General features: G+C 33.2%; 1 protein-coding gene across 5 annotated transcripts in view; it reads right to left on the bottom strand.

The window, feature by feature from the left end:
• The window catches only part of LAMA2 (laminin subunit alpha 2), an 811,978-nt gene that overhangs the window by 274,271 nt on the left and 524,606 nt on the right, over window positions 1-13,101 (bottom strand). For all 5 annotated transcript variants that reach the window (XM_074187557.1, XM_074187558.1, XM_074187559.1 and 2 more), the window contains exon 18: window positions 2,705-2,791. In XM_074187557.1, coding sequence (XP_074043658.1) covers window positions 2,705-2,791 — 87 coding nt within the window. The remainder of the gene's footprint in view (window positions 1-2,704; window positions 2,792-13,101) is intronic.

Below are 13,101 nucleotides of genomic sequence, written 5' to 3'. Positions count from 1 at the left end.
AATCAGTCATTTAGATCTTTCCAGATTTTCAACCCTGCACTCTGAAAATGACCTATCATCCAGAATTCCAAAAGAATTCTTCATATTCAAGGCAGAGTAAGGAAATTCTATCTAAGGACCAGGATTTGGGGACTAGAATTGCTGCAATTAGTCAAATACCAGTTGTTCTTTCCACGTTATTTTCCTCTAATTCAATTGGAAAATATTTGGGAAAAGAGAAATGAATGAAGAATACAAGATTAACAAAATCAATTTCTTCCATTAGAAAAGAGAATCTACTAGGAAGATAACACCACCAAAAGACACTGTCCTGGAAAAGGGGAAGAGGATATATAGAATTAAAGTGCTTTGGCAGTAAATAATTTAAGGAATTATTTAACTTTGTGCCTGATGTTTAGTAGATGATTTAAAAATACCATTTACTCCTTTCTCTCCTTTGCCACACTCTTCATTACACAAGGAAGAAATAAGTCCAAAGAGGTGACCTGACTTAGTAGAGCTTTAACATTTCCTAACTTGTAGTACAGGGTTCTTTCACATATATATTCCTATCTCTTCCAGTGACCAAGTAGAGGGAAAGAACATGCATATCAAAGAAAGCAATGTCCCTAATATCATTATTGCTATTGATGCAACCTCATCCTGTGCTCTCATCCCTGGAAGGTTTAATTGCTAAAAGTCTATTGCCCAGACTGATAATTTAAAAACAATTAAATATTAACCTCAAATCTTCTGATTCCCTAGGTAAAATGAAAAAACTCTCCTATGGGCTTTTCTCTCTGACGATCTATAATTTTCAGTTATAGGTAACTTGTTGCTCTACACCATGATAGAATTTCATTACAAGTGCCACCATATAATTGGCTCAATTAAATTAATTTAATTAATTAATTAAATTAAGTGTAATGAGTTTACTACCAAGACTACCCATAGTCAAAGTTTATCTTCTACCATGGCTCTTGTTTCCTATTGCTACCCCTTTGCCTCCTCTCTGCCTTTATGCTGAGTTCAAATAAGTAAAAGAAGAGCAAAGTTATTTTGCTTCCCCTGCTTGAAGAAAACTGACTGTTTTGCTCATCTAGCCAAGATGAATTTTGCCAAAAGAACAAATATTAGGACCCACAGTATCCCCTTGCTACCACTGATCCTACTTCCTATCAATCTGGTTATAATTATTTTTGTATACTAGTTCCTTAGCTTCATCATAATAACTTTTTCTGAAATTCAGTTTAGTTTCTTCCTGGTATTCTAGGTTTCTAGGCCTCTTTTCTACCTAGTTCACCAGTGATACAGTATCAAAATTTTTCTTTCCAGGTTTAGAAATTGTTTTCTCATTGACATAGAAATTAGTAAGAAAGAATGAGAAACACATGGAAGGCCCATGGATCATTTAAATGAGCAGGTTTAATGGCCTCAAGGAACAAATGAGCTCTAATTTTCCAATTGCTTAAAAAAAAGTGAATAGGGTGAGATAGAGGGATCCTGATTTTGATAAAAATTACTTGCTGATGTAGCAATTACTTATTTATTTGTAAAGGGAAGAAACCTTCATAGCCTTCATTTTTGTTATACATTTGACTTTTACAATTATTGACCTATCATTTTTTATGTATATCACTTCAATTAAAATCTAATTTACTCTAATTCTAGCCTTATCCATAATGTACAGAATTTGCCAGATCCTAAAATCACACTTATTACTTTGTCAGGAAACATCCAGGGTCATTTTATTGGTATGCTCCCTGGATGATTTATTTGTACAATTATTAACTTCAGGAACCTTGGCTGAACAAGGCCAACAATTTTCAAGGCAGACAGAAAAGATAGGCAAGAATAGTGCTCAGCAAGATTAGTCCTGGTGATGATGGGCAAAAGCAGGTGACTACCTCTCTACTTCCAGAAGGCATAGCAAAGAGCCTATTTCAGTTACGCTGATCTGGACAGGGAAGTGGTATTTGATAATTTACCAAAGGCAAGAACCTAATTTATAGAGAGAGAGACCTTTCCTTATACTTGTTTCCCTCTTAATAATGGATTCTAAGACAAGGAAATCATAGAAAATTATATCTAAGTCACCATATTAAAAAAATGACTATTGAAACTTTTGACCAGATAATATTCTACTGCAGAAATTACATATCATCAGAATGAAAATATTTTTTAGGGAACAATAAGAACAACATATAAAGCAGACGAAAAATTACATTTTTGACTCCATACTAATTTGAAAAAAACAAAACAAAAACAAAAAAACTCAATAATATTAAGTCATGGACCATTTCATGAACCAGGTTCTAAACTTTCAAGTCTTAATTTAAGGAGAGAAAAGCTAATTATGAAAGGTAAAAATGTTTTGACCAAGATAGCAAGATGAATCTTAAAATATACTACTTCAACTTGGGAAATACTTTCTGGATACAATAGGCTAATGCATAACCTTTAAAAATAAAACATTAATCAAGTATTCTTTGTGGGAATAGAGATTTATAGAGCAATTTATAAGGTATGAATAAACAATTAAAATGTACTTCATTTGTTTGACAGGTGTGTAGAGGGACTTAATTTCATTTCACTGAACATTGTTGAAGTTTTGTTATTGTTATGTTTTAACCTTTTACTTGGGGAGTGCAAAGAATGACATAATCTGTTTTTAAAGTCTCTAAGGTAGACATCACTCTGAAAGGCAATATGTTGTTTTGCTTACCTCTCACAGTGTAGACCGGTGTACCCGACAGGACATTCATCACATATTAGCCCCCGATTCCAGTCTAAGTGGCACGTTGGACTAAAGCTAGGTTGTTGTAGTTGTTGGTTGAGGACAAGGACAAAGAAGAAACAGAGAGAAAAAAACATTAGCATTGGAGTTTTCATGTCTCTTCTCATGGGACAACAGAGGATGGGCAGATCATTCTGGGCTCACAGACAGAGATTAGTCTAGCCAATAGAGAATAAAATGGCATTGCTATTTCTGCAGACATGAATATAGCACAGTGGAGGGCAGTATCCCTATGACATGTTATTATGTGACTAGACTCAGCTGAGTCCATAATCACTAATAACAAGCAGGAATGTAGAGCTACCTTTTTTAGGGACTCTCAAGACCTGGAAAAACACAAGGCCACTGATTTTTCTCACTAGCTAAATCCCTTTGCACACAAAGTGGTATCGTTTGATTTATTAGATATTTAGGACAACTCTATGTGATATGGGGGGAGGGGGAATAAGGTTGTCTCTTATACCAATACTGCATTATGTACTGCCTATATACATACAGGGAAAAATGTTCACAAATTTACTCACATACTTGTACATTCAGTACCAGGAAATATTTTAAAGAGAGATTAAGGGGACATTCCTGCCTTAACTTTTAATAAATTGAATAGCAAAAGAGAGCTATTAATCTTTCTCCTATCCTCTTTTCCCTTAAATGGATTTATTCATATTTTGTATGTGACAAGTCAATTCAATAATGACTACATGACCCAATGGTCTAAAGAAATTATTTTAAACTCAAAACAAAATCATAATCTTACTTTTGCCTCTGATTCTTTGGGTGAATTTAAATAACATCTTAATACCTTTGGTCTTATCTCTAAAAGTCACAAAAATTATCTTTGAATTTTCCCTCCCTAGAACAATGTTGTCATGTTTAAATCAAGTAACTACTTTTATCTAAGCAAAATATTATATAAGGATTTAAATAATGATAGTGGATGAAGATTGATTATCCTGAAAAGATAGGTCAGAATTACAAAAAAATCATCAGAATTGGATCGAGAAGAAACAGATAGAGATATGTAATCTACTGACTAGAAGTTCTGAATACTACTAAAAAGTCACACAGACTTTATTGATGATAGTAAACAGTAGAACTGAACCTGAGAATATGCTGGCTATAATGGAGCAAAAAAATGTATTAATCCACATTTTCTTGTGCAAATTCTTGTCTATGTCCTCCATAAATCCCTCACCAGTGTTCATTCTCAAGATTTGTAAACTTTGAATAAGTAAAAATAAAGCACCCATATTTTTCATTGTTTACTTCTCCTGTTATGTTATTGACCCAATTTCTGTTCTGGTTACATCTATTTCCAATTTTTTACTTCCATTTATCTACACAATTCTTCATTGGTTATATGCTGAAGTTTATTTATGCTCACCATGTGTGTTCAGTGACATGCACATTTAATTCTTTTTAACCTGTGATATTTCCCACTTCAAATTCATATATAGTACTACCAGGTAGCTATTGATATTAAAAAGATGATCCTTTATTGTTAGGGTTATTGCAGGTACTGATGAATTTCCAAAGACATTTGAGCCCACCCATCTTTTCCCATCAATTCTTGTCCTAATTCACTGGCCCTCTACAGAGCCTGTCCAAGCTACATATTGATGGACCAGATGAATGGGTTGTCCATCAAATTGCTTATCACAGGCAAGACAACAGGCATTATTCATGACTTGGCTTTCCTGTGCCAGTAGTTAGGTAAAATATTTAGGAATAATTAGGAACCTCATTCAGGAGCTGTCATGATGATCAGGGGCTTAGAGCAGCCAGCACAAGGTCACTTGCAAGTAGGAACATCTGGGAGACCTGACTATTTATCAGCAATCATTCTTCCATTTGTATTCTGCTGCTTGGACATTTTTCATGACAATGAAATACCTTTCATTAACATGTATTTTGCTGTTTTATTTCTCATTTGATATTTATAAGCAGTCATCAAACAAATTTATCTCTGATGTATCTCTCAAGGAAGTGCATATGACTTTAAAATATACATGTGAGATACCTTGATGGAGAAAAGCCTTTAAGATGGAATTTATGCTTTGCCAAATTAAACTATTTTTATATTCCCTCCACCTTTTAGTTAGTTGTATGACTATAAATATATGGTCTTCTCAATTATTTAGTTTGCCAAAGACTGACTGCTTCCTTTCTCATGTCTTCATCAAAGATGATTTTTAGGATACTCCTAAGATATCTTTACCATGTCTAGAAAACTGAAATTTCAATAGCCTCAAAACTCTGTTTATTCCCAGCACAGCAGATGTATTCATTTCTCTATCATTGATGAAGAGAATAATTATAATAATCTTAAAAGTTCAATTCCATTTTTTTATTTGTTTGTTATACTTTATCCAATTTCATCCTTAACTCCTTTGGGGAAGATACAACTTAATTAGACAACCCCCCCCCCCCCATGCTCTCTTAAATTTTTTTTCCTTCTTCTGCTACTTGCTACTTTAGGAGCAAAATCCTGCTTAGGTACTACTTATAATCTTCCATAAACCATCTGCATATGATTTAATAACCAAATTTATATTTAAATCAATGTTGCCTTGAGTTGCCAGATCTTGAGTTGAAAAGAATATCAACTTTTTCCATTGGTGATGGATTCTGCTGAGGTTTGTTTTTTGACCTGTTTTCAATTTTTTGACTCAGCAGTATTATTCAAACAGGTTGTGTTAGTCATTTTAATTACATACCATATCTTTTTCTCATTTTTATTCTTTCTTCTAATTTGGTATTGATTTTGATCTTTGCCTTAGCAAGTCATTTGCCAGACAGTTAACAGCTGATTCAGGAATGATTCCCCAAGCACTAACTAGTCATTTCCTGTTTGTTAAGTCAGAATTAATTCCATTTTTGATGTCTTTGGATTATCACTAGGTCTAGAACTTCCTGTCCATTGTCTTCAAGAAGTATCCATGGTAGAAAAGTCTCCACCTTTGTGGAGATGCAATTGGGCAAGTGCTTCTGCAGGTGCTGTGATCTCTGTTAACTCAGCACCCATAGATGCTGCAGTTTCAGAAAATAAAGTTCTCCTCACCAAGGATCTTGACACTTCCAATGATTCAACATTAAAAATGGTTATGGATTTATTCATGGAAATGACATTAAAGAAGTTACATTACCATTTGCTTTGCTGATACACCCTAAAGACAATGGGACTGAAACCTCTTTTATAATTATTTCTTCATTAAAATTTCCTAGAGAGGATGTCTTGATATTTTATTTGTATCATCAGCACTTAGCACAGTGCTTAATAACTGCTTAATCATTGATTTTTCACTAATTTATTCAGTTTCTATGTAGTCTAAAACTCTTCAGGCTTTTTAGTTTCTTGTGGGTTATATCAGTCAGTAGATATTTATTAAGTATCACTTTTTGCCTTCCACTGGGCTAAGCACTGAAAATACAAAAAGTGGCAAAAGACAGTCGCTGACCGAAAAAAGCTTACAATGTAATAAGGGAGATAATATCACACACACACACACACACACACACACACACACACACACATACATAAGCAAAATAGAACACATAGGAAATAAATAAGAGTAAATTAGGGAAGGTTTCCTATAGAAGGAGGAATTTTAATTGGGACCTAAAGGAAGTCAGGGAAGTCACTAGGTGGGACAGAGAAGGGAGACCATTTCTAGGCATGAAGGACATCCAGGAAAAATGCCCAGAGAGAAGAAATGTAGTGTCTTGTTCATGAACCAACCCAGGAGATTAGTGACTGGATTGAAAAATATGTGTTGGGGAGGAAGTGTAAGAAGACTGGAAAGTGAGCAAGGGGCTCACCTCCACAGGAATGGACATGTAATATCTAGCTTGTATTATGGTATCCATATGGCACACAGAGTTCAAGAAGTATCCATATGGTGGGAAAGAGAAAAAAATACTTTTCTAGTAAAGTGGCAACTATCATTCTAATGATATCATTTTAATTAATATCATTCCCAACAGTAGATGATCATACATGAAACTATAAGTCTACCATATTCAACTTGCTATTCCTTTTAAATATACAGAAAAAAATGTCATGTAAATTAATTTGTTCTTTTTTCCATATTTTCCTTCCTTCTCCTTTCAACATCCCCCCCCCCCAACCAGGGTCCTAGAGATGGCTACCATTAGTCAAATCAGTGTACATATTTATGTATATACACATACATATATTATTCTATGCATACTTCAATGTATCAGTTCTTTCTTTGGATGTAGACAGCATCTTCCTTAATCTGTCCTTTGTAGTTATTTTGGGTATTTATTATAGTCAAAATAACTTATTTGCTCAGTCATTCTTAAAACAATACTGCTCTTACAGTATTTTTACTGGGTCATACTCTGACTTACTCTTTGAACTCTACACTAACTAGACTATACTATTCTTTTGCTCTTTGAATTTTGTTGATACATTTCCTTATACTGCACATTTCTGTACTGTACTCCTTTAACTTCCAATATCTCAGAAGTACTCCCTGATTATCTCTAGTCATAAATGACCTTTCTTTCCTTAGATTTTACATAACACCTTCATATATTCATGTATAATTTTGTATTCAGTTATTTGTGTCTATGTAATATAATCTCTATTAGACTATAAGCTCCAACAGGGCAGGAACCATATTTTTAGTCAAACGTTGTCTCTGAATTAGTTCCTTGAATAATGCTTTAGGTACTTTAGGAGGTAGTATGACACATAATATGCAGTGTCAGACCTCTTTGTAGGTTCAGATCTCACCTTAGATACTTATTCCATTAAGTCACTTAAACTCTCTCAGTATTGGTTATCTTATTAGTAAAATAATACAAGCATTATTATATGCTTATAGAGTTTTTTGTTGATATTATAATATATAAATATATATGACAATAAATGAAATTATTTGCCTTTTAAAGGCTAAGTATCAGCTATTCTAAATGCTCATTAATTTGATTGGAATTGGTTTTGTCAATTTTGTGGCATTCACATGTTATTAAGAACAAAATAATAATAATAAAATATTTTCATTTTATTTAGTGGTCATATAAGATAAATAGTAAATATATAGAGTTTGAATTCTGACCCTGAAAGAAGCTGTGATTCTGGGTAAAGTCCCTTAACATTTTTGATCATTTGGATCCAATGATTTCTAAACTTTTTTCAACTCCAAGTCTATAACCCCAGGAGTCTCTTTTTAAAACATGAAGAAATTGAAGCCCAGGGATGAAGTCATTAATCTAAGGTTTCATATTTAGTGGCAAAACTGAGATAGAATGCAGTCCCCAAACTTATAGGCAAGGGATATTTCCATAAATTCTTTACTGCCAGAATATTTATGCAATACTATTAATGAAGTATATTTCAGATTCCTAATTACTTTTCATAGGAAACTGTAAAGCATTCTAGTTAGAATTAAAATCTTTGAGGAAAGAGTCTGGTTTACCAGGATTTACAAAAACCAAAATTACATCAACTCCTATTTGTAAATTTCTTTACACATTTCAAAGCTACATATAGTCTTTTTTTAAAAAAATCTTATCAACCCTGTGAGTTTTACAGGTGAGGTGAACTGAGTCTCCTAAGAGAGTATAGACTGAAATCCAGATCCTCATGCCAGTATTCCAAATTTCTTGGTGATAAGAAATAACACATTTAAAGCTTTTGCAAATATGAAAATTGGACAGGATGCATTTAAACAAAACCACTTAGCCTTGGAAATCTCAGCTCTATAGAAACTGAGAAACCACTCCCCTTTCTGCTGAAATTGTAGTCATCTCCAGGGTGGAATATGACATTTCCCTAGCAGTGAAAATAATAATACTCACAGAGGGAGAAAGAAAGGAGATAATCATGAATGAGGATAATTTCCCCAGTGAATTTAGGCTGGAAAATGGAGTGACTTTGACTTTAGATTTGGCCAGAATATGCAGCTCACTGTGCTGGGACAGGAAGAGGCAGAGCAGGGAGATTGCTGGTGATTACATAGTCATTCCAGAGAAGTGTCACTTAATGCTAGTTGGCAAGCTTGGGGGGAAATAGTGCCACTTCCTGGATTATCAACTAAAATGCCATGAGGACTCAGGAGCTCCTGGCCCAGAAGGCACTTTCTTCAAATGTTGAAATGTAACAGGTGACACCTTGGTGAATATTGGTGTGATGCCAAATTGTGAAGGATCAGTCAACTTCCCACTCTGCTCCAATCCTTGAGTAAATGATGAGGTCAGGGAGAGAGGTATCTTACATGTATAAAATGGCTATTTTTTGGTGGTTATAGAATTCTGCTTTTCCCTATTCAGGTAGATCTATTTAGAAGTTTGTACAAAAACCAAATTGCATCTAAAATGCAATTAGTATGCACATGTACAACTCTGATTGCTTGTTAAATCAGGTAGGGAGGAAAGAAGGAAGGAGAGACAGAATTTGGAATGCAAAACTTTAAATTAAAATTTTTTAAATGTTAAAAAATGTAATTAATAAAGAGTGTTGTCAACTTCAGCATATGATAAATAAGGAACCACGAAGTAGAGAAATAAAGGATGCCATGGGAAAAGTGATTCTTTTGTCAATAAAAAAAAGATAAACTGGTGATGTGAGTGGTAAGAATGACAGTCTATGGGTTTCAACAGCATGATAAAGGGAACTGACTCTGCAAAGGACTTGGTTTCAGATTCTGATTTTGAAAATTCACTGCTTTTGAGATCTTGTACTCTTAGCTTCCTTGGATCTTAATTCTCTCCTTTCAAAGGTCTTCAAGATCTCTTCCAATGCTAGATTTAGCATCCTATCATCCTATCTTAGTAATTATAAGATAAAGAGAAGATGGAATGAAATATGTTGGGTGGATGGTAGACCTATGGGAGGACATGGATAGAGTTACACAGGATGGGCAGGTTGTGCTTTACCTCAATGTAAGGAATATTCTCATTTGTAATATAGATCACAGTAACATTTGAATATTTAAAGAAGTATTCAGCAAGAGCTTAGGATTCTTTCATAGATTTCTGTTTACCATGCAGTTCAAAATCTTCCTTAAGCAAAGTGAAGACATGTTTTCTCTAGTTTACCTGTGCCCCACCTCTCAAATGCAAAGTCAACTTTGTGTATTGGAAGAACAGATGAAAGTCTAACTGGTCTGATTGGAAAAGTAACAATGATCTATATGACCCCAATGTGTCCTACAACTCTTCATTATGGATTGAAATGAATCATGATACTAGCCAACAAGCATTATGGTGCTTTAAGGATTGTAAAATGCTTTCTATAAATTGTTGCCTCATAACAACTTCATTAAGTAGATGCAGTATTATTCCCATGAGGAGACATAGGCTTAGAGATGGTGACTTGATCCTACTAATATAGTGAGTAAGTATAAATGAAGGACTGCTTTGTGCCTGGCACCATTTTGGATCGCTGTTTTCCATTTTAATTCCTTACAATATGTAACTATCATCTTTTGGTTATATCTATTATTCTATGTTCAATCACATTCTGAGCTTATAGGGTCATATGATTTTGGTTAGAGAGAATTTATAGATGATTTTAGTTCAATTTAACAGATTAGGAACCTGAGGCCCAGGAAGGTTAAATAATATCACAGAGATGGTCAATGGCAAATTGAAATCATATTATCTGACTCCAAAGTCAAATTCAAAGACCAGGATAATGTTCCTCTCCAAAAATAATGACTTTCCATACTTAAGGAATAGTGAAAAAAATGCCTAGTTTAAAGCATCAAGGAGTTGATTGTTCTTGTAATAAAGGTCAATAACATTGTCTTTTCCATTCTATACCCCATCTGCATGAAGCTGAACATTTACTTCAAATCTTAGGGTTTTTTTCTGAAGGCATCATAGATAGATAGTTAGATGAACTTGGAGACAGTAAATCCTGCCTCAGATACTTATTGTGTAACTGTGCAATTCATTGAACTTCTGCCTCAGTGTCCTTACCTGAAAAAATGGGGAAAATAATAGTGCCTACTTCCTAGGTTTTCTTGTATGGACAACCTATATAATACTTATAAAACACTTTGAAACCTTAAGCCACTTTATAAATGCTAATTGCTATTGTTATTGTTAATATTACATAATGCTAAATGTCTAGACATTTTAATACCTACATTTTGTACAAAACTTTTATAATTTTGTCTGTTTGAAAATGAAGATAATATATTTATCTATTTATTTCTACAGTTGATACACATCATCTATGAGAGAGCTAGGCAAATAGTGAACATTTGTAAATGATTGATGCAAATGATGCATATGTGAGTATGTAACCAGGGCTTTACTTTGAGCATGTAAAATCATCTAAGAAAGAGGAACAAGCTTCTGGATGTACAAAACCAAACTGATTATATATGAAACTGAAATATGTGTTTATCTATAGTCTTCTATTGCAATAATTATAATTCTATAAATGACCATATATGAGTATATATGATTTATGTTATTCTCAAAGAAATTTGAAAACAAACTTTTTTGATATCTAAAACTCATGAACATGGATTGAATAGATGAATCACTACAGAAAAATCTATTACTAAATAGTTTACATATAGTTAGAGGTTATAACTTTACAGCCTTTTGTTCAGTCTGAGTTAGCTTCTGTTCCTCTGTAGTCTGGTCTGTGTATGAAATGGAAAAACACTGCATTTCTCAAACTTAAAATTCAGACTATAACAATAATGGTATAAAATGAATAGTTTTAAAGAGAATAATTTTCCTTGTTTATTACATGTTCCCATTTATTTTATTCTGTTATTATTTTGTTAAAAAAGTCATCCATAATCATATGCAAAAAAACTCAAACTAAACAATAACAATTTCCTAAACATTTTTAATTAAAGTACTTCCTACAATTGCAATCACATAGATCCTAAGACATTGTATCAGAGTGATAATTTGCAAAGATGACTTCTTTTATTTATGGGTTGAAAATATTTCTCATGTCCTTCCTTTTTATTTATGAAGAAATGCACTGTGACATTTATTGATATTTTTTTTAAAAAGAGTTATATTCTAAGTTCTATTTTATTAGGGAAAATGAAAGTGAGTTCAATAAAAGTCATATAGTGGATAGAATCATTTGGAGTCAGGAAAACCTGAGTTGGAATTGCATCTCAGATACTTATTGGCTAAATGACACTGAACTAGTCATTTAATATCTCTTAGTCTCTGTTCTCTCATTTGTAAAATGAGACTAATAAGAGCATCTATATCACAGGATTACTCATATGAGATAAAACATGTAAAGTACTGTGCAACTCTTGAATTGCTATATAAATATTAAGAAGATGAAATCATCAATAAATCTATCTGTTATTACCTCACAGTGTAGTTGTGAGAGTAAAATGAGCCATATGTAAAACACCATACAAAGTTTGCAGCATTAATATAATTTATTATTATTCATCTACTCCAAGCATGCATGTAAAGTCTTATGCTTGTCACTGAAGGGCATACAATATAATGTGTCCTAAATGGTAGGGAGTGTCTTTCCTTTTGTATCAGTATCTTTAGTGTCTAGAATATGCTTGCACAAAGTATGTGCTCAATAAAAAGTTCATTGCATTGAACTGAATGGATGAGGTAGAGACCCAGTACATAGGGTAGATTTAATACATATGAAATAAATTGAATAACTTACAGTTCTAAATAGTATGCAGAACACTATCGTTTTAATTTATATCATTGTTGAGGTGGAGTTTTTCACAAGTAATCCAGTGTGAACAAGGACTCACCAGACTAAGAAACAAGTGCTACTCAGAAAAAGAAATACAATCATTTTTAAGCATTGTAGTGCCAAAAATATCATGCCACACTATCCAAATAAAGAGGCATCAGAAATCATCTGGAAGCAGTCCAAGAAGTATGAAGGTATCCTGGAGGAACAATTAAAAAAAATTCTTTCTGTAGAGATGCCTTAAATGTTGTGGAGGGAGATGATGGGGAAAAAAAGAACACCAGAAGCTAACAGTTCTTAGCTTATAATCTGGGAACTTGCTGCAGCTATTATTTTAATATTCTAAGTGTATTTCAAAATAATTTGTTTTTTATTCTTCTAAGTATTTTATTTTATGCATTTAAAAACATTCTGAGAAGGTTTCACCAGGTTGCCATAACAAGTACCATGTATTCATTGCACTAAAATAGTTAGGAATCCCCAGAACTTAATTGGATTTCTTCATTAGAGGTAAAGGTATCTATCTGAGTGAATGTTATTCACAAAAGACCAACTAATGCTATTTCTTCTATAACAGGTGGTCATTTCTTTAACTGGAAATGTAGAATGAAATGTGATTTCAAGGTTGTTTTTCCAG

This window comes from Macrotis lagotis, chromosome 5 (genome assembly GCF_037893015.1).
Source record: "Macrotis lagotis isolate mMagLag1 chromosome 5, bilby.v1.9.chrom.fasta, whole genome shotgun sequence".
NCBI classification, from domain to species: domain Eukaryota; kingdom Metazoa; phylum Chordata; class Mammalia; order Peramelemorphia; family Peramelidae; genus Macrotis; species Macrotis lagotis.
Note: the sequence above shows the minus strand (reverse complement) of the source record. Positions and strands in the feature narration are given on the sequence as shown.